Genomic DNA, 26,661 nt, shown 5'->3' with positions numbered 1-26,661 from the left:
CCCATCGACCCATCCATCCGTCACCTATTCATCCATCCATCCATCTACACTTCCTTCCTTTCCCCCTTCCTTTCTTCCACCCACCTATCCATCAATCAATCCACCATTCATGCATCCACTCATCCATCCTTCCTCCCAACCATCATCCATCCATAAATCCACTATCCATCCATCATCTATTCATCCACTCATCCATCAATCATTCATGCATCCAAACACCCATCCCTCCATCCATCAACTTCCAACATCTTATTCATTTTACATCCATCTGACCACTCGCCCACCCACCCATCTGTTCATCCATCCACCCATCCATCATCCATCCCTCCATTAATTTCCATCATCCATCAATCAATCCACCTCTATCCATCCATCCATCATCTTCCATCATCCATCCATCTATCCACCAATTCATGCTTCCTTCCTTCCTTCCATCCACTCACCCACCCATGCATCCATTCATCTTTCCACCCAACCATTCATCCATCCACCCAGCCTTCCTTCCATCCACCCCTCCCTCCATCCATCCATAAATCAATTATCCATCCACTTACCCATCTATCAACCCAACCATCCACTCATCCATCAATCATCCGTTCATTCAAACACCCATCCCTCTGTCCATCAACTTCCAATATGCTTCTATCCATTTATTCATTTCCCATCCAGCCGACCACCCAGCCAGCCATCATCCATCCATAAATCCACCATCCATCCATCCATCCACTTACTCATCCATCCATTAACCCACCCATCCACTCATCCATCAAGCATCCATTCATCCAACATCCACCCATCCATCCGTTCATCCACCCACCCTTCCTTCCATTCATCCAGCCATCCACCTATCCACCCTCCCATCCATCTATCATCCATCCATCATCTGCCATCATCCGTCCACTCATACTTGCTTCACTTACCCATCCATCCATCAACCCACCCACCCTTCCACTCATCCATCAATCATCCATTCATCCATCCATCCATCAATGCACCCACCCACCCACCCATCCGTCTATCTACCCACCCATCATCCATCCATCCACCTATACTTCCTTCCTTTTCTTCCACCCACCCATCCATCCATCAACCCACCCATTTCCCCCATCCAACTATCATCCATCCATCCATCCTCCCTTCCTTCCATCCATCCATCCAAGCACCCATCCTCCATACATCCTCCATACATCATCTTCCATCATCCATCTACCAATCCACCATCCATTCATCCACCCACTCATGCTTGCCTCCTTCCTTTCTTCCATCCATCCATCCATCCACCCACCCATCATACCACCCACCCATCCAACAGTCCATCCATCCACCCACTCACCACTTCATTCATCTCTCTCCTCCAGCTACCCTTGCTGTCTTGAACAACCTAGAAACAACAGACAGCTTCCTGCCTCTGGGCCTTTCCTCTCAGGGATAGAAGGACGCACTTAGACACTCCTCTGGGGTGTCTGGCCCTCCTCGGAGACTCCCTTCCTGGCACCAGCCTCTCCATCCCTTGCGCTGCTTTATTTCCTCTGCACCCTGTACCTCTATGTGCCAACTTCACACTCAGCCCTGAGAAGATGGGCATCTGGTCCATGGCAGGTGCTGAATAAATGAACGAATTCTTTGAATCATTCATTTGTGCAACTGTCCTTCTGCACACCCTGATCATGTGTCCTCAGGTGATAGGCACACAGCACACATGACACTCCTGCTCACAGCAGCCGTGACGAACGGGAAGGAGGCCGAGGTCCAGGAAAACTGAGCTGCGTTTGACCAAGTCGCAGACATGGCGCCCGAGGAGGGCAGGGGGAAAGGATCTACACCTCACTCACTCACCCACTCGTGCTGCAAAGCTACTGAGCAGATTCCAGTGGAACCTTCTTATGGAAGCAGAACCTCCCGGTGTCCTCTGCCTCCCCTTCTGGTCCAAGGATCTCAAACTCAAACCCCCACCAGGGCCAGGTGGGGCTGGCATATCTGGGGACCAGAGAGTAGGCAGGCCCCTAACGGCGCCCAGCTGCCTTGGGAAGCCCCCACCTCCACTCGATTTGTGCGGCGCCTTGAGAGGGGCCTCGGCCCTCCATGCAGCCCTGGCCGGGGGCTCCCAGAGGGGAAGTGCCAAAGGTGGGATTGCAGGAGCTGGGCTGGTGTGCAAGGAGCGTTTACTGACTGCCTGCTGCACGTAGGCATGAGGCCCAAGGCAGTTAAATGAAGCCACCTGCCTGGGCTTGCATCCTGGCTCCACCTCTTCCTGACGCCTCAGTTTCCCCGGCTGAAAACAGGACCAATAAGGTGGCCACCACCCAGGGCTTCAATGCAGGACTGGATAAGCAAATACACTGAAAGCGCTTAGAGTCTGGCGCACGTGGAGCCTGCAGTGGTATTAGCAGCAGTTACCGGCTGCCTCCGTGATCACGGTCAGGGTCATCTGGCTTGGCGGGCAGACAGCGTCAGGCCACAAAGAGGGTTTACGTGGGGACTGGGAAGCGCCTTAAAATCACCAAATCTCTCCGCGACAGGGTCGTGCTGAAGACCCCCCACGACCTTCCAAGTCCCAAGCCGTGTGGCTATAACGCCTGGCCGGCTCCCCTGCTTCTCCTCCAGCCTCTGCCCGCATCTGCCCGCCGGACCAGACTGGAGGGAGAACCGGCGGCCCCGCGTGGCAGGTTGGGTGGTGGGGGTCCCCCATCAGAGCCCGCCACCACCTGAGGACCTGTAAGTGCCTCCGGAGTCCCACCACCCGCCTCTCACCGCTTCCCAAGACCCTCGGCTGAAAAGCAGGAACCCCTCAGCGCGTATCTCTGCACCAAAGGAAGATCACTCACACACACCCACGATGTCGAGCCAACTTGCTTGCTTTGGGGGCGTGTGTGTTTAAAAACAAAGAAAAGAAAAAAAAAAAGGAATGGAACACTGGCCGTAAAGGAAATGCAGACCGGGACTGGGATATGGTTTTTCACCCACTGGGTCGGTCAAATCCAGACGCCGCTAACGCTTGGGGTAGACGCAACTGCGGGAAAACAGGCGCGCACGCGGGCGCCTCCGTGGGAGGACTTTGGGGTCTTTCCCGAGTGACCACACCCTGCTCCCCAGGGAGGTACCCTGCAGATAAGCTCTGCACACTTGTGTGGGGTGACACAGGCCAAAGGGCTTAAAGAGTCTCCTTCTAGGAATGTCTGTGAGACACAAAGGCTCGGAAGCACCCGAGTGCCCAACTCCCTGGGGCTGGGGCCCAGCACTGGAGTACTACATGGCGGTGAAAAAGGATGGGGCACCATTTCCTGGGACGATGGTAAGCAAAGATCTCCGCTAGAAAAAAGCCAAGGGCAGGAACTTGTGTTTGCAAAGGTGGTGGGGGGAGGTTGCACATCTGGTGGACTTCAGTGGGTGTGAAAGGTTTTCTGGGAGGGGACACAGGAGAGAGTAGTGGGAAGTGGAGGTGGGTAGGCGCCTGGGGAGTGGGGGTGCTGTCTCCGTGATGCCTGGAGAACACTGAGAAGGTACAACCTACTGTAATGAGGATTCAAATGCAAATCTGAAGAATCATCAGATTTCCTGCCCGTTGGGGAGGTACCCACCAGCCTGGGTGACCCTGCACAGGGTGGCAGGGGATGCTGTTTGCTCAGGTCTGGTGGCCCGCCCCCCCCTCCACCCGCACCTTGTCTGGGCCCCTCGCTGGAGCTGGGTTTCCCGGCACGGCAAGCAAGGTGCACTGTGGGTAACCCAGGTGCTAACCATCTAAGTGTGGCTACGCGTTGTCTGGTCATTAGCGCTTAGTATGTGCCAGGTGGCTGCATTTACCGTCTTTTACTTTTTAGACACTCACGAGGCCTTCCCTCTGTGCCCAGCCTGTTCTATCAGAGCTTGGCGAAGTGCAGGAGCCTCCAACATTAGCAGAGGAGGGATTTCAACTCAGACCTTCAGGCCTCCGGTCCTCACGCTGGAGGAAGACACCGCATCCATACCCCGCGCCCCGCCACCCACGGCCCCCAGCGCCTTGCTCCAGCCCCTTCATTTGCGCTGCTGACCCGTACCCCAGACTGCAGGCCCCGCCTCCCAGCATCTGCCCAGCTCCTGCAGGACAGCCTTCTGCGGCTCTGCAACGCCTACTCGTCCTACAGAGCCCAAGTGTTCTGACCCACCCCCACCCCCAGGCACCCTAGCTGTGCCCGTCCCTCGGCGTGGGGGTCCCCGAGGACCGGCGGAACTGAGGCCTCTGCCCCTCCCCCACCAGCGCGACCACCCCCCACCCCACTCACCTCTACGAAGTAGAAGCAGGGCAGAAGCGTCATGCTGTCCTTCGGGCTTTTATTCTTCTCCTTGGTCGAGATCATGGTGCCGGGGGCGCCACAGGCCGTGGTGGGAGGGGACGAAGCCGCGCTGGAGGAGGGAGGGGCGCAGACTGAGCCCTGGGGGGACGCGGAGCCCGGCGCCCGCGGAGGAGGGGCGGGCCAGGATGCGCAGGAACCGCCCAGGGAAACTGAGGCCGGGGAGAGGGGAGCCCCCGGCCTCCCCCGCGCACTGCGGCCCTGCCCAACGCTCCGGCTGCCACTCCGGATGGGGAGCCGGGAGGGGGCTCGGCAGAGAGGGCGGAGACGGCCTGGCCGAGGGGCCTCCGGGCCGGGGTCCGTCCCGCGCGTCAGGGCGGGGGCCTTCGGGACCCGAGGAGCGGTGGGGTCCTCGCTCAGCCCGAAGGCCCCTCACCTGGCGCGCCGGCGTTCTGTGGGCGGAGCTGGCGGCGACGGGGGCTGCGGCGCGGCTAGCACAAAGCCGGCCCCTCCCCCGCGGGGGCGGAGGGGAGGCGGGGAGGGAGGGGCCCCGCCCGGCCCGAGACCCCGCGCCCGGCGGCCTAGAGGCGGCGCTAGGGGCGGGGGCTCTTTGTCTCGACGCGTCGGGGGCGCCGCGCGCGTCCGTCGCCGTCCCCGCGCCCCCTGCTCCCGCGCCCTTAGTCTCTGGGTCTCCGGGGTCTCGGTCTCCCGCGGGGGCGGGCATGGGCCGGGGTTTGCGGGCTCCTCCCCTCCCGGACCTCTCGGATGGGCCCGGGGAGCCCCATCGAGGCCGGGCGCTGGGAGACTGTCCTGGTCTCCGGGTTTCTCGCCTCTCTGCCCCCCTTTCCCGGCGCGCGTTTCCATGGCGAGCTCCCGGGCGCCCGAGCCTTCGGAAGACAAAAGAAGCTGGGGGTGGGGGGCCGCCCTCACTCCCGGGCCCCCGCACCGCGCACCGCCCACCTGTCCCCTGCGCCCCGCCGGGGTCCTCTCTCCGCTCGTCCAAGCCCGGCCCCTCGCCGGGCCCACAGCATCCAGGACGCACGGCCCTGGATGCCCCGGGATGCGCGGGCGGCGGCGGGGCCCTCGTGGTGAATTCACGTGAGGCTCACTTAGGCAGCGCTTGCTCTTTTGCAGGTGTTTCCTCTTTTCCACACACAGCCATGCGGGGTGGGACCAGCTGACCGTCATTTGACAAGTGGGGAAGCTGAGGCCCCCGGGAACTTAAATCTCTGTCCACGGTCTCCAGGCCCCGCTGAGAACTGGAACAGACCCCCAAAACCAATCCCGCAGTTAAGCGTCCAGTTAAGGTCGGGGGTGAGGGCTGCACGGATGGATAACCCGGTGTGTGCAGCCATTGGGCTTTATTCGCACGCAGCTGTTCACACTCCAACCTGGTCCTGGCCGTGGCCCTTCTTGTTTTAAGAGACTCAGCTGCCTGTGTCTTCAAAGATGACTGTATGCGCGGTTAAGGGTGGGGCCCAGAGGGTTTGAATCGCACCGGGGCCTCCATTTGCTCACCTGGAAATGGGTATAACAAGGCCGCTTTGCGCATGGGGCACACCGGAGCTCTCTGTCCTGCCTCCCCACGCCTGATGCCCACTGGGCCTCGGTTTCCCTGCCAGCCAAGGGCGGAGCCTGGGCTGGGCAGCCGTTGGGAATCCCGGTGTTGAAAGGTGACCACAAACAGCCCTCAGGAGGCGGGAGGAGGGGAAAGTGGGGCAATCGCTCTTGGAGGCCTCCTGGGGGGGGGGCAGGAGCAGGAAGGGGTGTCCTGGGAGACCCTCCTGACAGCTCAGGGCAACAGGAGAGGGTCTGCGGGAGTATCAGGAACCGAGGTGGGGGTATTCTTCCTGTCGATCCCCAGTGGTGGAGGAGCCAGGCCCGGCTGTGATGGCACATGGCCCAGCAGTGGGGCCTGGACTTGCTTCTGGGGCACTAGGGAGCCATGGCGGAGTTTAGAGCAGGGAAGAGGGATTGAGCACGCTAGGTGCTGCTCAAAGACTCTTGCACGTATTAACCCACTCGATGCTCACCACAGCTCTACTGGGGGTGTGGCAGGAACTGTTCACGTCCTGGTACCCAGACAGGGAAACAGGGCCAGAGAGGGGCCCTTGAGGTCACCCAAGTAGGAAGGGATGGACCTGTGGGCTTTGGAGTCACCCATCTCTCTGGCTGTGCTCTGCGCAAGACAGCAGCCTGGTCCACGGGCAAGGACAGGGTGGGCGGCAAGTTGGGCCCTCAGGAGGGAGGATGCCCAGGTGAGATCCAGGGAGAGTGGAGACGGGAGGCAAACTTGGGGGGACACTGGTCTGAGGCAGAGGCCATGCGGGGGACACGGCTGGGCGGTGGGACCTTGAGACTCGGCAGGGACCAGGCCTGAGCCCCAGAACCCCACCATTCAGGCTGGGTGGAGGACTGCAAGTCCGCCCTGACCCCTGTTCCCGCCACCCTCCCCAGTCCTGCCTTGCGAGAGCCCCCTCGAGGCCCCAGACGGGAACTGGTGTCCTAGTGTCCTGAGACGTGGGGTCCACCACCAGCCCCAACCTCTTGGTGTCTCCTTGGAAATAAATCCTATTTTTTTTAAATTGAGCTGTCAAAAATAAGTAAAAATAAAAAATTGAGGTGAAACTCACATGACGTAAGATCACCCATCTTAAAGTATCACATCCGCTGGTTTTTGGAAGGAACACTCACAGAGTTGTGCAGCCAGCTAATTCTAGAACATTCCGTCTCCCCCAAAGAAACCCCATTTCCTTCAGCTATTATTCCCCTAACCCCCTAACCCCCCCAGCCCCTGACAACCAGGAACCCACTCTCTGACTCTGTGGATCTGCCTGTTCTGGACGTTTCCCATCAACGGAGTCACACCCTGTGTGTCCTTCTGTGTCTGGCCTCTCTCACTGAGCATCGTGTTCTCGGGGTCCGTCCACGTGGTAGCGAGTGTCAGAGCTTCACCCCTTTTCACGGCTGAGTGATGCTCCCATGTGTGGAGGGACACGTCTGTCTGTTGAAGGGCATTTGTGTTGCGTCCACCATTTGGCCACTGTGAACACACGTGTGCAGGTTTCTGAGGCCCTGTCTTTCGTTCTCTTGGGCACGCACCTAGGCGTGGAACTGCTGAGTGATATGATAATTCGGTGATTAACGTTTTGAGGAGCCGCCAGGCCTTCCCCGGCCCGCGGCACTACTTTACATCCCTGCCAGCCTGTCTGAGGTTCCAATTCCCCACCTCCTCACCAACACTGTATTTTTTCTGCCCTTTTCATTCCAGCCATCCTAGTGGGTGTGAAGTGGTGTCTCGCTGTGGTTTTGACTTGTGCATTTCCCTGATGACTACTAATTTTGAGCATCTTTTCACGGCATGTTGGCCATTTGCGTATCTTGGGAGAAACGTCTATCCAAATCCTTTGTCCATTTTTAAGTGGATTCTTTGTCTTTTTGTTGTTGAGTTGGGAGAGTTCTTTATATATTCTGGATATTCAACCCTGTCTTTCTCTCCCCTTGGCCTCATCTCTTGCCCAGGCTCTGAGTGCCTGAAACCTCTGAAGACCCTGCTTCAGAAGGGGAGACAACCTCTCCAGGACCACCTGGCTCTGGGGGCTCCATGGCCGCACCTGCCCACTTTAGAGATGCACAGACTGAGGGCGGGAGAGTGACCCGGCCAGGTGCCCACAGATAAAAACCCTGTAAGTGAGAAGCTGGACACAGAAGACACACAGTGTGTGATTCCATTGATGGGAAACGTCCAGAACAGGCCAGTCTACAGACAGAGAGTGGGTTCCTGATTGTCAGGGGCCGGGGAGGGGGATGGGAGGGGGAGTGACTGCTGATGGGGACGGGGCTTCTTCTGAGGTGATGGAATGTTCTAAAATTGGGGTGGTGGCTGCGTAACTCTGCGAAGATACTAAAAACGATGGAATTGCACGCTTTAAACAGATGAATTGTGTGGTACTCGAATTATATCTCAATAAAGCTGTTTAAAAAAAATAAAAAGCAGTAAAACACACACACACATGCAAAAGCCAGGACAGGAGGGCAGTGGTGGAACCCCCAGCACTCAGGCTGGAAAGCCAAGCGGAGCCCCCATTGTGAGTGGCACGGCTGGGTGTCAGCCTCACCCACATCTGACGGGTCGCCCACCGTACAGAGGGGAGGACGGGGCACAGGGTGGGCAGTTGGAGGGCCCAGGCAGGCCCCAGGAGCGGTTGGCTCTGGAGGCCTTGGGCAACTTCCCCTGTTCCTGACGGGAGGGGCCGGGCCCTGGGTCGGGGGTGTGCCGATGGCCAAGGCCCCAGGTATAGGGGCGCCACCATCCCAGCCACGCCCATCGGCCCCCATCATGACGGCACTCAGACTGCTGGGCCTGCTGGCCGGCCTACTGGCGACCTCCAGGGCTGGTGAGTGCCTGCCCCAGGCCAGACGTCCCCATCCATGCAGGGGTCCAGCTGCAGGGGACCGGCTCTGGTGGGAGGGACCAGCGGGCGCCAGCCCCTGCTTCCCTGGACTCAAGGCTCAGGGAGGGAAAGCGACCTGGCCCAGGCCGCACAGCCAGGCTGGCCCTGACCAGCCCTGGGAGGGTGGGCCCCTGTCCTTTTAGGGAACAGGGGGGCAGGAGGCCGGGGTCTCCCCAGGGATGGGGCTGAAACCGGGGGAGCTGCAATGCACCCTCTCCCCAGGCTCGGCCCCCCTGGTGGACATCGTGGGTGGCAGGAAGGCCCCGCGGCAGGAATTCCCATTCCTGGCCTCCATTCAGACCCAAGGGCGGCACTTCTGCGGGGGCGCCCTGATCCACCCCAGCTTCATCCTGACAGCCGCCAGCTGCTTCCAAAGCCGGTGAGGAGGGAGCCACAGGGTGGGGAGGGGGGTTCGGAGAGGGAGAGAGCTCGGGGGATTCCTGGGGGAGCGGTGCCTGGTAGGTGAGAAGGAGAGGGTCTTGGCGAGGGGGAGGGGTCTTAGGAAGGGTTGAGGGGCTTGGAGAGGGAAATGGGGGGACCCAGGATAGAAAGGGGGCCCAGGAGGGTCTCGATCTGGAAACAGAGGGGAGATACGGCTGCAGAAGGAAGCAAGGAGGCTTGACCATCACTGCTGTCCTTCCTTTGGCTCCTGGGCTGTGGTTCAAGCGGGCTAGTAATTCCCTGCCTTATTTGCACACCTGCTCTCCATCAATGCCCGGGCCCTGGGGTGGATGTGGAAGGTTAGGGACTTCCCCACAAGCCCCCAGGACTGCCCCAGCCTGGTGTCTGCCCCCACCTGCCCTTAGCAACACCGGGACTGCCACTGTGGTGCTGGGGGCCTACAAGCTGAGGCGGCGGGAGAGGTCCCGGCAGACTTTCTCCATCAGGAGCGTCAGCGAGAATGGCTATGACCCCCAAGAGAACCTGAACGACGTGCTGCTGCTGCAGGTGGGGAGAGGGGTGGGGGGGCTGACGACGGCCTGGGGGGCTCAGGAGGGACGAGCCACGTGTACGGAGCCTGTGGTTAAGTCGTACAGCCAAGTGCACCATCCATTCAGCTATCCTCTGGGTCCTGGACACAGTAGCTGGGCCCACTTACCCTCCCACCAGCAGAATTTAAAACTGCCCATTTCTCCGCATCATTACTGACACTGCATAATATGATTTTTTAAAATCTTCTTTCAGTTGTGATGGGGGATGGTGCCTTGTTTTATCTGCATTTCCACAAGCTCTTCACCTTCAGGGTCTCTCAACCCCCTTTGCGATAAGAACGATTGATTCCTTCTCTGGAGGAACCGGAGGCCCAGCGAGGTAAAGTCACGTGGCCAGGACCCAAACCACTTTACAGACCAAAACTCATGTAGCTGCCGCCCTGGCTCCCAGCTGGGCCCCGTGAGGCTCTGGTCCCCAGCTCCGCCCTCTCCTGACTCAGTTTCCCTCCCCAGCTGGACCGTCAGGCCAACCTCACCAGCAGCACCGTGGCAGTGGTACCACTGCCCCCACAGAACGCCACGGTGGAAGCTGGTACCAACTGTCAGGTCGCAGGCTGGGGCGCCCGACGGCAGAGGGGGCGTCTCTCCCGAGTCCCAAGGGTCGTGAACGTCACTGTGACCCCGTCGGACCAGTGTCGCCCGAACAATGTGTGCACCGGCGTCCTTACCCGCCGGGGCGGCATCTGCCAGGTACGGGCTGGGCGTGAGCTGGGGTGGGCCCCAGGTGGTGGGAAACGCAAGGACAAGTGCCAGGCTCTGGGCTGGGGGCTGGAAACACGACAGGGAACAGGACAGGGTAGGGTCTGCCCGTGTGGAGCCAGGGGCTCCCAGACCTTGTGAGTGGGGAAGTCAGGTGTCAAGACAAGGACGTGCACGGGGCAGGCCCAGCCCCGGGCAGCAGGGAGTTCCTGGGGGCATGTGAGACCTGAGCTGCAGGTAGGAGTTAACCCAGCAAAGTTGAGGGAAAAGCGTGCAGGCAGCGGGAGTGGCTGGGCCCGTGAGCCATGGCCGCTGAGCCTGCGCGTCCGGAGCCTGTGCTCTGCAACGGGAGAGGCCACAACGGTGAGACGCCCGCGTACCGAAAAAAAAAAAAAAAAAAAAAATATATATATATATATATATACTTAATAACTCATAATAAAATATACCAAATCCATTGTGTAAATATTATACATTAATATTTATAATATCATACATATAACGTGCACCTAAAATCAGTAAGGAAAACAATTAGAGTCCAGTAGTAAAAAGTGGGTCCCGGATGTAAACAGTTCACAGCAAAGAAACACAGAAGGCTCTTGACGATGTGGAAACACTGCCCCTCACCCAGTGCATGAGAAATGCCTGCTGGCCTGGGAGGTGGGCTTTTCACCCAGGGGGGTGATCACGAAGCCCGCCGTCTGCGGTGTCTCGTCTGGGGTTGGGGGGACGGGGTGGCAGGGACGGGTCGGGCATCCGAAACAGGTGCCGCCCTGGGGGCGGCCCACGCGTCACCTCGCACAGACGGGGACAGGTCCTGCCACGTGGCTCGAGGGAAAGAGGCTGCAAAGGATCCCGTGTTCCGGGCTGGCGGTGGGGAGACCACAGAAGGCCGGGGCGGGCGGGTAGCACACAGCGGTGGAAGGGGCTCAGCCCAGCCGGCGTCGGGGCCAAAATGGAGATGCCCAGCTCTGCCCTTCTCCTGGAGGCACTGCTGACGCCCCAACACGCAGGGGAGGGGAGGGGCTCGAAGGGGCGGCGCTGTGCCCCGAGCGGGGTGGTGTTGGGGTCTGCGCGGTCCCGAGCCCCCTGCCCTGACCACGCACCCTCCACCCACTCACTGCCCCAGAAGCCCCCAGCGATGGCCCACACTCACCGGCCACCAAGGTTAGTTGTGTTGCCATTAAGCCATTTTACAGATGGGGAGCCTGAGGCCCAGGGAGCTCCTATCACCACTGGCGTTGCTGACGCTTATTGGGCACCAGCTGTGTGCCAGGCCCTCACCCCATCCTACAGGCCTGGTCTGTGGGACCTGGGTCTGTTTATTTGTTTTTCATAATTTATTGCAGTGAAATTCACATAACATAAAATTCACTCTTTTAAAGGGAACAATTCAGTGGTTTTTAGTGTATTTCACTAGGTTGTGCAACCCTCACTGCTGTCCATCACCCCAAAAAGAAGCTCCGTCCCCATCGGCAGTCACCTCTCCTCCCCGCCCCCCAGCCCCTGACAACCACTAACCACTAACTCTCTGTCCCTTTGGATCTGCCTGTCCTGGACGTTTCCCATCAGTGGAATCACACCCTGTGTGTCCTTCTGTGTCTGGCTTCTCTCACTGAGCATCGTGTTCTCAGGGTCCATCCACGCTGTAGCGAGTGTCAGGGCTTCACACTTTTTCACGGCTGAGTGATGTTCCCGGGTGTGGAGGGATGCATATCCACCGTCCATCGATGGTCTCTGGGTTGGTTCCACCCTGGCTAATGTGAATCACGTCGCTGTGGACATCTGTGTACATGTTTTGTTTGAACATCGATTTTCAATGCTATGGATTTGTACCCAGGAGTGGAATTGGGGGTTCCGAATGGGCCCTGCTTTATAGAAGGGGAAACTGAGGCCCAGAGAGGAATGTCAGCGGCTCAGGAGCCCAGAAGGGTCCCAGGGGTCCCGCCTGCTGATTGTTCAGATGGGGAAACTGAGGCCCTAGGGTGTTGGGGTCCAAGAGCATATGGTCTCAGCTTGGAGCCCCCAACACTGGCCCCCTCAAGAAAGGAGTGTTTTTCCTTTTTCGGGACAGAAGAGGAAAAAGAGGCAGAGACAAAGAGGCTGAGCCTCTCCCGCCCTCCTTCCCTCGATCCTGGGGGGGCGGCTGGGGTCCGCTTGCCCCCTCACCCCGCCCCAGCCCGCGTTCCCGGCGAGGCCGTTGCCTGTTGCACCAGCCACAGTTGGAGCGGGAAGGGGCCGAGGCCACAGCTTCCAGCCTCACTTCCCCTCCACCTGCCGGCCTGACCCCCAGAGGCCCCCGATGGTTCCCTCCCTCCCAGTTACAACCCCCAGGGCTCCCGGTGGCCCCAGCTCCCCACCCGGTCCCGTGCCTTCCCAAGCCTCTGCCTTCAGGCAGCCCCCCAGCCCTGCACTCACCTGCCTGCCCCCACCCCAGGCCTGAAGCAACGAGGAGGACCCCGGGCCATCCCCCTGTCTTGTCTGATGCTGTGACTCCCCTTCCCCCCACCCCCCACCCCACCCACCGGGAGGCTCCCTGGGGAGTGAGAGCTTCCGGCCAGGACCCTGTGGGCAGTTACCTAGCAAGGTTGTGTGTTTCTTTTTCTTTTTCAGTTAAAGCTTTATCGAAATGTACTTCTCCTACCCACCCGCTTAACAATTCAGCGGCGTTTAGTATAGTCACAGGGTTGTGCAACCACCACCTCTAATTCCAACATTCTCACCACCCTGAAAAGAAGCCCTGTCCCCATGAGCACTCACCCCCATGCTCTCCCCCAGCCCCTGACAACCAGGAACCCACTCTCTGTCTGTAGACTGGCCTGTTCTGGACATTTCCCATCCATGGAATCACACCCTGTGTGTCCTTCTGCGTCTGGCTTCTCTCACTGAGCATCGTGTTCTCAGGGTCCATCCACGCGGTAGCGAGTGTCAGTGTCTCTCTCCTTTTCGGGGCTGAGTGATGTTCCCCTGGGTGTATCCCCTTTCATCAAGCTCTTAACTGTATTAGGGAAGTCAGCCCCTGAGGTGGGGTTGTTCTCATGACTCCCCATCATTAATAGATGGGGAAACCGAGGCCCAGAGAATCGCAAAGCACAGCAGAATGTGAACCGAGGCGAGGGACTCGGGACCCTGGGGTGAACCCGCCCCGCGTCTGGCCCCAGAAGAGCCTGGATCTGAGAGAGGCACGTGCTGACCCGGCCCAGCCGCCCAGAGGACGGGCTGAGACGGGGAGAAGCACAGCAGAAAAAGGAAGGGAGTGGTGGGGTGGCAGCGACAGGGCCGGCACCTGTGCTCACCACACCTCACTGCGCGCCCACACACTCCAATACTCTAACTTACCCAATCCTCCTGCTGTCGCCCTGGGGGAGGGACTATGCCTACGATCACCCCATTGTACACGTGGGGAAACCGAGGCACCAAGCAGCCTGCCCCGCTGGACCGGACAGTGCCAGTCCGAAGAGATGTTCTTGTCAAACGAGAAAAACCAGTTCTGAAAGCAAAAGGCACAGCAGCCCCGGGTTTCTGTGGAGACATGTCAGGGCCACACCCAGGGCTGCGGAGTCCCAGACGCCCGCCCGGCGGCCTTTCCCGAGTGACTGGGCTGATGTGTGACTTAAAAACACTTTGGCAATACAGATGGCCAACAGGCACATGAAAAGATCACTAGTGATTAGAGAAGAGGAAATCAAAAATACAATGAGGTGTGAGTTCTGACCTCACACGGGTCAGAATGGCCACCATCAAAAAGTCTACAAATTACAAATGCTGGAGAGGGTGTGGAGAAAAGGGAACCCTCCTACACTGTTGGTGGGAATGTAAGTTGGTGCAGCCGTTAAGGAAAACAGTATGGAGGTTCCTCAAAAAACTAAAACTAGAGCTACCATATGATGCAGCAATCCCACTCCTGGGCATATACCCCGACAAAAGTATAATTTGAAAAGATACATGCGCCCTTATATTCATAACAGCACTGTTCACAATAGCCAAGACATGGAAACAACCTAAATGTCCATCGACAGAGGAATGGATAAAGAAGATGTGGTCCATATATACAATGGAACACGACTCAGCCATAAAAAAGAAATGAAATAATGCCATTTGCAGCAACATGGATGAACTTAGATATGATCATACTAAGTGAAGTAAGTCAGAAAGAGAAAGACAAATATCATATGATATCACTTATATGTGGAATCTCAAATATGACACAAATGAACTTATCTTCGAAACAGAAACAGACTCATGGACATAGAGAACGGAGTTATGGTTGCCAAGGGGGAGAGGGGTGGGGGAGGGATGGACTGGGAGTTTGTGGTTAGCAGATGCAAACTATTATACATAGGATGGATAAACAGCAAGGTCCTACTGTAGAGCACAGGGAACTATATTCACTATCCTGTGATAAACCATAATGGAAAAGAATATGGAAAATATAAAAAATAAATTAATTAATTTGAAAAAAAGAGCGTGGGGGGGAAAAAAGAAAAGAATATATATATATATATATATGTATAACTGAGTCACCTTGCCGTTTAGTAGAAATTAACACAATATTGTAAATCAACTCTACTTCAATAAAATTTAAAAGATAAAAAATAAAAACGCATCGGCAGAGGGGCAGCCACCCGCAGGGCGGGAAGCAGTGAGGCACGCAGGCTGCTCCAGGAGTCCTTTGTGGGCAAAACTCAGAGCAGGTGTTTCTGTCTCAGAGACGTTCATTCATTCCAAAGGGGAAAGTGTGACTCGGCGGGAGGGACACGCAGGCGCCTCAGAGATGATGCCCCACGTCCTGGGGACCATCGATCGGTATGCAGACCCCATCTCCGTGTGGGGACCCCGCACAAGCCCATTCGGAGGGACGTTCCCCCAAAAACCCACCAGGTTGCCACCAAGGACACGGTATGAGGGCCAGGAGAGGCTGAGGGGCTGCCCCAGAGCCCAGGAGACTCGGGGAGGCGGGGTGGGGGATCCTGGACCAGAGACTGGCTGATTGTGAAATCCAGGCGGCCTGTGAGGGGGCAAACTTTGTGCAAGACGTGGCCCCGGGGAAGCTGGGGCGGCACATCCGGGAATTCTGCGGACTGCTGTAAGCGTGAAATGCTTTCAAAATGAAAAGCTTAACAACTTTTTTTTGGCCCCCAAATTCCGTGAGCTCCTCTATCTATGCTTCTGTAGGTTTAAATTTTTCATAATAATGAGTCAGTTATAAATAGATACATAAATAAATGTCTCCCGGCACCAGAGTCTCCCCCTGCCCCCTCCCGTGTGGGGCAGCATTGCTGGTCCCAGCCACTGCATGCCAGGAGCCCCCCAGTCGTGACGACCACAGGTGTCCCCAGATATCTCCAGGTGTCCCTGGGGGAGGAATCGCCCCAGGTGAGAGCTCTGCCTTAGAGGGAAGAGCGACTCCCCCAGACAAAGTGAGGGCAGAGAGATGATCCTGCGGGTCTCAGGAGGCGCAGGGCTCTGAGACCCTCACCCCCTTTTCTGTCCTGCTGAGTGGATTCATCCCACCCCTGCACACGTCGGCCCCATCTCACCTTGCTGGGGCTACAGGGACCCTCTGGGGGCAGGCAGTGCCCCCTTGGAGGTGTGGAAGCTGGGGTGCATGTCACTGTGAGGGCTGTGGCCACAAGCCCCCTTGTCCAGAGGACTTCCAGCATGGGGTGGGTGGGAGCCACCTTCCTGCATCTCTTGAGGACCCCGAGCCTGAGCCTGAAGCCCCTGCAGGCTTCCTGGGGTGCAGCTTTGACCCCCAAGCTCCCGAGCCCTCAAGCTGGAAGGAGGAAGTGGGGACGCCCAGCCCAGGTGTGGGGCAACCCTAATGGCCTCCCTGAATTGGGGCTATAAGAGGGGGTGGGCAGGCAGGGGGCATGGCCCAACCATGACCCGAAGCTGCAGACCCTCCAGCCCTGCCCTCGCCCCGGTGCTGCTGGCTGTGCTGCTGGGCAGTGCGTGGGGCCCAAGTCCGTCCGTCCGTCCATCTGCCTGTCCCATGCCCTCACGGCTCAGATGGGGAAAGTGAAGCAGGACCCAGCTCAGCTGGCTGCTTGGGATGAATGCCTCAAGGGGAGGGGAGGAGAGAAAGGGGGGCCCTGGGATACGTAGCTCTCTTTCCCCATCTGTAAAATGGGCAAAACCTAGTCCTTCCTGCCCAGGGAGGTGTCTTAGGGACTCAATATAACCAGAATCCCTGGACAGCACCTGGCACCCAGCAAGCACTCAGTAAGTGTGCACGCACGAACGAATGTGTCACCGAGTGAACGACGCACATGTCAGAGGAAAAACCGGAGTGAGGGAACCCCTCCGCCCTCATCCTGATGAGGCTTTTTCATGCCTCAGTTTGTCCATCTGCAAGATGGGTCATCTTGCCAGCTTCTTCCCACTCCTGACCTCCAGGACTGGGCGCCGCTGCTTCCTGGGAGCCTTCAGAAATAATAATGATAATGACCACCGGGCTCTCCCCAGCGCTAACTGTCCCGGGCCCGGGCCTCTTCCCTCCACAGCCCCAGCCGCCCTGTGCTGCTATGGGACCTCCAACTTGCACATGGGGAAACGGAGGCTCTGAGGGGTCCCGGGCCTGGTGGAGGCCACACAGCGGCTCTGCCCTCGTCCCCCGACCCCCGTCTGGGCTCCCTGGGCGGGGGATGGGGCGGTGGGGTGGGGTCGGTCCCCCGTCCAGGGAGCCGCGGAGGGCGTTAGGCAAGGCGACGGCCGCTGGTCCCGGCGTCCCCAGGTGTAGCCCGGGCCGCGGAGATAGTGGGCGGGCGGGAAGCCCAGCCCCACTCGCGCCCCTACATGGCGTCGCTGGAGCTGTTCCCCAGCAACCACTTCTGCGGGGGGACCTTGATCCACCCGCGCTTCGTGCTGACCGCAGCCCACTGCCTGAACAACGTGTGAGCGAGTGCGCCTGCGCGGTGCGGGCCTGCCCGGGGAGGGGGTGGTGCTCCGAGGGAGGGGGCGCGGCGCTGCCCCGGGGGTCCGAGGGGGCGAGGCGCGGCCTGCCTCCGCTTGCCTGGTCTCAGCCCCTCCGTCCATCTGCCCAACCCTCTCATCCCAAACTAGGCAGGCACCTGCCCTGCTCCCCAGTCCGACGTGACCCCCTGAAGCCCCAGGAGGATTAGCTCAAGCCAGGGGTCCAACCCTCGGGGGCAAGATGCAGATGCGGGGTGGGGGGGGGGCGTCTCCTGGGACGGCGGGCAGTCCCTGAGGGGCTGCACCCTGGGCCTCAGGACGGGGGTGAGGGGCGCGTGGGGGGGTCGGGGTCCCAGCGAGGCGCACAGCCTGCAGACCTCCGAGCCCACCGAGCAGAGGTTCAGCATCAGCCGCCTGTTTGAGAACAACTACGACCCACAGGAGAAGCCGAATGACGTCCTCCTCCTGCAGGCGGGTGCGCGGGGCCAGCAGGGCCCAGGGACCCCCGTTGATTCATTTTCCAGCACCTACTGTACAGGAGCCCCGGCGGGCGTGGGACACGGCCTGGTGGGGAGAGAGCCAGTCACCACCTTCTGAGCAAGCGGGATGCCCCCACGCCCCGCCCCCAGCCTTTGCCCAGCTGCGTCCCCTCCCTGCTGCCTGCGCTGTTCCCAGATACCCTCAGCCTTGGCACCAGCCTCCCCTCCTCAGGGAAGCTTCCCCTCACCCTACCTGAGCGACACCCACCCCTCCCCCGATACACTGTTCATCACTGGGCTATGTTTCCCTTGACTCTGCCGCCTGCCATTCTCTTCTTGGCCCCTCCCAGCCCCAAAGATCAGCTCCCGGAAGGCAGAGGTAGGATCCCCAGGGCTTAGCCCAGGATCAAGCATACAGTTGGTGCTCAATAAGTGCTTCGTAAGTGAATGAACGCAACAGTGACCAATGCTGCAAAGGGGAGTCTCATGGCCTCGGAGAATGTGAAACTGAGCCCTGGCAGGTTTGGAGGGTGATCAGGGCAGCCTCCCTGGAGGAGGTGACCCCTGAGGTAGAGCCAGGCGGAGGGAACAGCATGTGCAAAGGCCTGGAGGAGGCACTTTGAGATAATCGTCCACGGGTGGCTGCGGGTCCTGGAGACTCACTGCCCACCAACCGCCCTCTGTCCCAGCTGGACCGCCCGGCCACCCTCAACCCCCAGGTTGCGGTGGCCCAGCTCCCCCAGCAGAACCAGCTGCTGCCCCACGGCACCCAGTGCCTGGCCGTGGGCTGGGGCCACCTGGGCACCTGAGCCACTGCCCCAGGTCCTGCAGGAGCTCAACGTCACCGTGGTCACTTTGCTGTGCCGGCCACAGAACGTGTGCACCTTTGTGCCCCGACGCAGCGCTGGCATCTGTTTTGTATGTACTGGGGGCTGCAGCTCGGTGGCTGGCAGGGACAGCCGGGAGAGGGAGGGAGGGCAGGCAGGCGGGTGCCTCCGTCACACCATCTGGAAGGTGGGCACACCCATCGTGAGGGGGTAACGGGGCCTTCATGGGTCTGGGGGCTTTTCCACCCCGCAGCCCCCCCTTGGGTGGGTGCCCCAGCCCCGCTCCTGGGGCCACACCCAGAATTCTGGGGTCCAGGTATATAGCAGAGGGCCAATAAATGCCCTCTCTCCTCCAGAGGGGCCTCCCCTCCCTGTCTCACCCACACACTTTAAAGAAAATTCTAGACTGGAAACATTTCACCCCTACGTGGCCCCTTCCCCTGAGGTAGCCTCGTCTGTCTGGCTGCTGGCCTGGCCTGAGTGACTGACCGACCTGCCCCCTCCCCAGGGGGACTCGGGCGGCCCCTTGATCTGCGACGGTGTCATCCAGGGCATGGACTCCTTTGTGATCCAGGGACGCGCCACCCGCCAGTACCCGGACTTCTTTGCTTGCGTCTCCCTCTACGTAGACTGGATCCGCTCAGTGCTGAGCAACGCGGGGGGCGAGGACGGCCCCTGAGCCCCACCCCCACCCGGGCACTGAGGCCACGCTGTGGAGAGACGCGGCGGGTCTGCTTCTGCGCCCGTGCCCCCCTTCCTGCGCCCCCAGCTCTTGGGAGCCAGGCAGACCCATGGTGCATCAATAAAAGCTGAACCGTCCCCCTGGCTCCTGTGTGTCCTTCCCACAGGGAGATGTGGGGGAGAGTGGCCCAGGGTCCTCAGCGTCCGAGTCCCCAAACCCCGAGCTCGGGGTGGGGGTGGGAACAGAGGCCTGGAAGTCGGAGGAGGGCGCAGGTCACAGCGGATCCCACTCCCCGGATGCCCGCAGACGTGGGCTCTAACCCAGCCCCGCCAGTGTGACCCGGGGCAAGCTGCCGCCCCTCTCTGTGCCTCAGTTTCCTCATCTGGAAAACGGAGTCACTCCAGACATTTCCCAAGTGTCCAAGGAGCCCCACCCTGGCCCTCAGGGCTAGGGGTGTCCTGTCCAGTTCTGTGTCTCCCAGCTTCGGGGCCACTTGAGGACCAAGCTCTCATAACACGGGGTGCCCAGGGCCTGTGGGGCTCCTGACCGGTCAGGGGCAGGCAGAAAGGCTATTAGGGAGGCTTCTTGAAGGAGGCAGCAATGCCTCAATACGAACAAAAGGAGAAGTGTCGCCAGGCAAGGCACAGCCAGTGTAAGGGGCCCTGCATCAGGACAAGCTTGGGGGTGTGGGGGAAGGAGAGCAGGTCAGGGAGGGGGCAGGGATGGAGCATGCAGGGCCACAGAATGAACTGGGGTCTAGAGGAGAGGCCTGAGGCCAGGCAGAGGTAGGGGTCATTGGCCAGCCGTGGAGAGGGCACGTGGCCATGGCAATGAGGCAGTGGAGGCTCAGAGAGAGGGGCCAACCAGCTCACCGGACACACCAGAGTTGGAAGGCAGCTCTCTTGTTACTGATTTGCTCTGCCGCCATCTGGTGGCAGCATGCGAATTCAAGCTGGAGCCAGAACCCCCAGGGCTGCCCCCTTTTTAACTGTTTCACACCTCAGCCGACCACCCCAGGGGAGGAGATGAGACTGGTTTTCCACTTCAGCAGGAGCAAGGGTGTGCTGAGACCTGAGGCAAAGCCGAAATCCTGGGAAACGCAAGCTGGTAAGTGTTGAGGGAACGCCGGGAATTTTCTGCATTTCCCACGGGCCAGCGGCAGGGAAGTGGTTTCTATAAAAAGCCCAGAGGGATTTTGGTGCCCAGCACTGGGGGTAAATGAGGTTTGCTGGAGGGAATGTTGGATTGAGCCCATTGATGGGAACAGAAAGATCCAGAAAAAACAGCCCCGGGTGTTTTCTATTTTCTTTCTTTTTTTTTAACTTTTTTTTTTTTTTTGGCTGCCTTGGGTCTTTGCTGCTGCACACAGGCTTTCTCTAGTTGCGCGAGAGGGGGCTACTCTTCGTTGGGGTGGGTGCGCAGGCTTCTCACTGCGGTGGCTTCTCTTGTGGAGCACGGGGTCTAGGCGCGCGGGCTCAGTAGTTGTGGCTCACGGGCTTCAGTAGTTGTGGCTCGCGGGCTCTAGAGCTCAGGCTCAGTAGTTGTGGCTCGTGGGCTCTAGAGCGCAGGCTCAGTAGTTGTGGCGCACGGGCTTAGTTGTTCCGCGGCATGTGGGATCTTCCCGGACCAGGGCTCGAACCCGTGTCCCCTGCACTGGCAGGCGGATTCTTAACCACTGTGCCACCAGGGAAGCCTGTTTTCTATTTTCCATGAGCCCGTGTACGTGTGTGTGTGACAGAGGAAAGTTCTGCACACCAAAGATCAGATCCAAGAAGGGGAGGTGAGGCTGGGGGATATAGGGGCCTGGGTTGATTTGCTGGAGGTTGGCCGGGGTTGTTGAGATTCAGGGGACAGACCCACAGGAATCATAAACAGGATGTTGGGCAGATGCGACCTGGGGGACCTCGGGGACAGCAGGGCGGCTCCCAACAGCATGGGAAGGACACGCAGAGCATCATTTTCCTGTTGCGGTGTGACGGGGATCAAGCGAGAGACTCCCCGTGGCATCACGGCTCTGATCGTGAATCAGAACTCCCCCAGATGCCCAGCCCCGCTCCCCAAGGCAACCAGCACCGTGCCCTTTGGAAGAGGGTTAATGGTTAACAAGCCCTCAAGGACGGCACTTTCTCATCTGAGAACTTTACAAAAAGTTCATTCATTTAATCCTCAGGACAATCCTGTGAGATGGGAGCCTATAACTTCCATTTTACAGATGAGGAAACTGAGGCATGGAGGGGTTACATCCATAGCCTGAAGTCATAGTGGGCAAGTGGCCACTCCAGGATCTGAACCCAGAGTCCACAAGCTTAGCCACCATGACCTGTGAGGAAATAGCATACAGGTGGTGCTCCATATAGATGCAGCTTTTGTTTAAATCTGGTCTCCCTGCCTGAGTCACGGTCTCCTCCATTATTCCCACCCCCACTGGAAACAGGGTTATGTATACAGCAGGTGCTTACCAAGTGCTCTATGGTAACTTTAACTCAGCAGGGTGGGGTAACCCCACCGAGAGGGGAGAGATGGAGGTTTGCTTGCCTGTGGCCACACACCAAGGAGGAGCCCAGGGACAAACTGGACTCCAGCCCCAGCCCGCCTCTGGGTGTCCCTGAGGGCCCCCGCCCGCCTGTTCCTGCAGATGGATCCGTTGGTTCCCTCCCCTGAACCCTGCTCCGAGCCAGGAGAACGTTGCTTCTTGCGACAGCCTTGGCTACAACAGTTGCAGCTGGAGCAGCCTGGGACGGGGTGGGGGTGGGGGAGTTGAACTGGGGCCACGGGGCTGGGAACTGGCCCTGGTGGACCCCATCTCAATTGTTCGGCTTGAGTTCTTCCAAGGTCCAGGCTGAAGTTCTCAAACTTGGTTGGAGATCCATGATCCAGCCTCCAGGTCTGGGCAGGAATTTTTTTCCTCTGCCTCAGGCTGGAAGGGGGTTCAGAGAAGCTCAGAGGGGTGCGGGTGGGGTGGGGGTGGGAGGGATTCCTTCCCAGAACCTCTGAGGGCCCCCAGAGACTGACCAGGTCCCAGGTGGGACTGAGTTCCCCGTTAGGAACAGCAACCAGTCCGGGCTCCAAGAGGGAGACCCAAGGCTGAGGAATAGGCAGCAAGTCTCCCTCCAGCTGTGCACTGTGGGCACCTGGGTTCAAAGCCTAGTCCCCCCACCATTTCACTGGGTAGGCAGCTCCCAAATGTCAGGACAGGGCTGCGTGCACATGGTTGCCGTTGCCCTGGGTAAACTGAGGCACGTGGGCGTCCCAGCCAACTCCTCTGGGCCGGAGTGGTCAGATTTAGCAAAAATACAGTACTCCCAGCAAACTTTGAATGTCGGATAAACAAAGACTAACTTTGTACGTAAGTACATCCTGTGCTTATATTTGGGATATACTTATGCTAAAAAAAAAAAGCTTATCTGACGTTCCAGTTTAATTGTGCATCCTGAGTTTGATCTGGGGACCCTCCTGGAGCCAGCCCCGCCCCTTGCACACATCCTCTCCCCCCTGTTCTCCCATCACCCCCTCGTCCCCCACGTCCCAGGATGGGCAGAGAGGAAGCGGGGGCACCAGGCCCCCCCACGGGCAACTGCAACGGCCTTGGGGCATGGGGGCTATAAGAGGGGCAGGTGGGCACAAAGGGCAGAGACGCCAGAGCTCCCACCCAACCATGATCCAAAGCTGCAGACCCTCCAGCCCTGCCCTGGCCGCTGTCCTGTTGGCCGTGCTGCTGGGTGGTGAGCGGGGCCCAGGTCAGTCCCTGGGGTCCAGTCCTGCCTCTCCACCTGCTGGGGACCCTCTCGGCCCCCTCATCCTCATGGGGAGTGACAGCTGGGATAAGGAGAAGGCTGAGGTCCTGAGTGGTGAGGTCTGAACAGCGGGGTCTCTGGGGACTCCCAGCGGGTGAAGTCCAGATCTAGCTGCGCCCTGGCAGGGGGACCGTGCAGGCCCCCTCCCCTCTCTGGGCGACAAGCACGGCAAGAACCCGACCCGGTGGGGTCCTGGGAGGGGGGGGGGGTTTTCCCGGGCGGGGGCGGGGCTCCTCCGCGCCGCTCACCGCCGCCACCGCCCTTGCCCCCAGGCCCCGCGCTGGCCTCGGAGATCGTGGGGGGCCGGCCGGCCAGGCCGCACGCGTGGCCCTTCATGGCGTCCCTGCAGAGGCGCGGACGCCACTTCTGCGGCGGCACCCTGATCGCGCGGAACTTCGTGCTGTCGGCCGCGCACTGTCTGAACGGCATGTGAGTGTCCCCGCGCGTCCCCATCTCGGGTTCCAGTGCGCCCGCCGCGCGAGGGTCGCGCGGGCCGTGCTGCGGGCCCGGGGTGGGGCCTTCCGGCGAAGGCGCGAGGGTTTGCAGGTCCTCCTACGCTCGGGCGGGGTCTCTCCGCCGCTCCCGACCCCGCGGGCGCCCCAATCACCTCCTGTCCCCCCGCCCCAGGAACCACCGGTCGGTGCGCGTGGTGCTGGGGGCACATAACCTGCGTCGGCAAGAGCGGACCCGGCAGACGTTCACGGTCCAGCGGGTCTTTAAAAACGGCTTCAACCCCTTGCGCCTGCAGAACGACATCGCGGTTCTCCAGGTGCGTGGCCGGGGGCGGGGCAGGAAGAGCAGGTGCAAAGGCCCGTGGGAGGCTTGGGGAGGGTGGGGGAGGGGCAGGAGCCTGGGGGACAAGGCTGGCGGGCGCAGACCCGGTGTCGCCCCCATCTCTGTGTGCCTCAGTCTCCCCCTCTGTAAAACAGAGAAATACTCTCCACCCCCACCCCACCCCCGCCGTGCAGGGCTGTCAGAGATTACATGAGATGACAGCGAGAAAGGTATTTTTGTGCCCGCTGGCAGAGGGAAGGGGCAGTCTCCCTCTTTGCCAAATGGGGCAAAATTCCCCACATTCGGGCCAGTGGGAGACCGGAGGGAGAAACCTGCCTTTCCCCTCTGCTTGCCCAGCTATGATTATTCTCAGGCAATGTTCTAGAACAAGGGTTTTATGGTCGTTGCTGTGGCCCATCGTTTGCTTTATTACCTTTTTTTTTTTTTTTTAGAGAAGATGTTGGGGGTAGGAGTTTATTAATTAATTTATTTTTGCTGTGTTGGGTCTTCGTTTCTGTGCGAGGGCTTTCTCTAGTTGTGGCAAGCGGGGGCCACTCTTCATCGCGGTGTGCGGGTCTCTCACTATCGCGGCCTCTCTTGTTGCGGAGCACAGGCTCCAGACGCGCAGGCTCAGTAGTTGTGGCTCACGGGCCTAGCTGCTCCACGGCACGTGCGATCCTCCCAGACCAGGGCTCGAACCCGTGTCCCCTGCATTAGCAGGCAGATTCTCAACCACTATGCCACCAGGGAAGCCCTATTACCTACTGTTTATTGCACTCAAGACAGATCCAGGGATGCCCTGAGCCACGGTGACTGCTCCCACTTTACGGACGGGGAAACTGAGGCTTGAAGTGGGAGGCAACCTGCAGGGTGGGTGTCCTGCTCTGAAACATTCCAGGACCATGGTGGAGCCTTGGTTGGGGAAACCAGGGCCCAGAGAGGTGAGGGTCGTCACTCCCCACCCTCTGTGACATGCCACTGCTCCATCCCACCTGCTGCAGCTCAGCAAGATGGCCACCATCAACACCAATGTGCAGGTGGCCCAGCTGCCCGCCCAGGACCAAGGCGTGGGAGAAGGGGTGCAGTGTGTGGCCATGGGCTGGGGCCGGCTGGACACGAACCGGCCACCGCCCCCAGTCCTGCAGCAGCTCAACGTGACCGTGGTGACAGCCCTCTGCCGCCCCTCCAACGTGTGCACCCTGGTGCCAGGCCGGCATGCCGGCATCTGCTTTGTACGTACCCCATGTCCCCCCGAGCCACCACCGCGCTCCCATCCAGGCTGCAGCAACTAGGACTACAGCCAGACCCGTGGAAGGAGTCCCCGACCCTGAAGGGGGTGGGTGGGGGTGTGAGGGTGGGGACTGGAAGCCCAGACCCCCGAACTTGTCTGGCTCCACAGGGGGACTCCGGCGGGCCCCTGGTCTGCAACAGGCTGGTCCATGGGATCGATTCCTTCATCCGAGGGGGCTGCGGCTCCGGGACCTTCCCAGACGCCTTTGCCTCCGTCGCCAAGTTTGCAGACTGGATCAACTCCATCATCCGCCGCTACGGTGACGATGACGGCCCCTCCCTCCACCCTAGGGACACTGCAGGCAGGACCTGCTAGAAGGGGCTTCTCCTGTCACCCCACCTGACCCGACCCTGGCTGGGCCCTTCCCATGCAGCGTCATGTGGCACCTAGCACAATAAAAACCTTCTGTTTTGTAGAATGTGTCTGGGGGTTTGCTGGTTGTGCCACCGAGTGTCGAAAGTCCTCAGGAGAATGTCTTGGGCATGTCACGAGTACGCTGCCACCAGGTGGCAGCTAATTCAGGGCATTGGGGTAAGAAGTCCCTTCCCCACCCTCTACAAAAGGATACTGATTGCCATTTCTGGTTTTTCCTCCTATCAAGCATAATTAAACTAATGTTGCAGGTGGCGATAATGAAAAGCACTGTAGCGAGTGTTCATGAGTGCTTACAAGGCATAGAAATCATTGTGAGTCTTTGCAAGTATTCACTCAACTGGTCCTCTCCGCCCTCGAGGCAGGTCCTATGAGTTGCCCCACTTTACAGATGAGGAAGTGGAGGTGCAGAGAGCTGTGAAGCCACGCTCAGGAGCCTGGGTTTGAGTCCCGGCTCTGTGACTTTGGACAACTTGCTTGCTGTCTCTGAGCCTCAGTTTCCCTGTGGGGAAGAGTGAGGCACACTATCTGGGAAGGACCCAGCCAGGAGTTGGGGTCCCAGGCCAGCCTTGGCCTCACTGGGTGGGGAGACAATCCCTCCCCCACCTCCCCAGCCTTCTGCCTTGGCAGGGGTCGGGGGGGCAAAGCCACGCAGATGTTTCACAAGGAAACACCCAGCCCCGAAGGAGTCACAGCCCTGGGGGAGACGGCCAGCCTGCACCCCTCTTCTGCCTCTGAGCCTGAGAAGGAACCTCCTGGGGCCACAGGTGGGGGCCGCGACACATGTGGCCTCTGCCATCACTCGGCTCACAGTCTGATGGCGTGGGAAACAATCACCCAAGCAAGTAAATGAGAGAAGTTAACATCAGGTGACACCCCTTCCCCCACCCCGGACCCCACACCAGGGGGCCAGGATAAATCTCTCCCTCTCTGTCCCCTCGTGCCAAATCCTCAAATACCCGATCCCTGCAGCACCCCCCCCCGGGGGGGGGGTCCCACCTCAAGGTCGTTAACGTCTGCTGCTCCCTCTGCCTGCCGGCTCTTCCCGCAGGTTGTCACCGGGGCACACCTCCCCCCAGGTGCTAGCGGCTCAGAAAGGTGACCCACTGCCCTG

At 59.5% G+C, this 26,661-nt stretch overlaps 4 protein-coding genes across 4 annotated transcripts in view; 3 read left to right on the top strand and 1 right to left on the bottom strand.

Moving 5' to 3' along the window:
• The window catches only part of LOC132518498 (uncharacterized), a 62,805-nt gene that overhangs the window by 10,235 nt on the left and 25,909 nt on the right, over positions 1–26,661 (bottom strand). Inside the window, 1 exon segment of the mRNA XM_060146438.1 lies at positions 4,260–4,380. Within this exon segment, the coding sequence (XP_060002421.1) occupies positions 4,260–4,380 (121 nt within the window).
• AZU1 (azurocidin 1) lies at positions 8,608–15,503 on the top strand. Its single transcript, XM_060145953.1, has 5 exons — positions 8,608–8,665; positions 8,945–9,101; positions 9,529–9,670; positions 10,168–10,404; positions 15,417–15,503. The coding sequence occupies exons 1-5, from the start codon at positions 8,608–8,610 to the stop codon at positions 15,501–15,503; spliced, it is 681 nt and encodes a 226-aa protein (XP_060001936.1).
• LOC132517928 (myeloblastin-like) lies at positions 16,298–19,313 on the top strand. Its single transcript, XM_060145951.1, is given in 6 exon segments — positions 16,298–16,364; positions 17,150–17,309; positions 17,646–17,799; positions 18,497–18,612; positions 18,614–18,725; positions 19,143–19,313. Coding segments are annotated over 6 exon segments (780 nt in total).
• On the top strand, positions 22,972–25,540 carry LOC132517852 (neutrophil elastase-like). The gene is made up of 5 exons (XM_060145865.1): positions 22,972–23,038; positions 23,383–23,539; positions 23,738–23,879; positions 24,886–25,116; positions 25,284–25,540. The coding sequence occupies exons 1-5, from the start codon at positions 22,972–22,974 to the stop codon at positions 25,488–25,490; spliced, it is 804 nt and encodes a 267-aa protein (XP_060001848.1). The 3' UTR covers positions 25,491–25,540.

This window comes from Lagenorhynchus albirostris, chromosome 3 (assembly GCF_949774975.1).
Source record: "Lagenorhynchus albirostris chromosome 3, mLagAlb1.1, whole genome shotgun sequence".
In the NCBI taxonomy this organism is placed as follows: Eukaryota; Metazoa; Chordata; class Mammalia; order Artiodactyla; family Delphinidae; genus Lagenorhynchus; species Lagenorhynchus albirostris.
The sequence above is the reverse complement of the archived record's forward strand: the minus strand, read 5'-3'. Positions and strand labels throughout refer to the sequence as shown.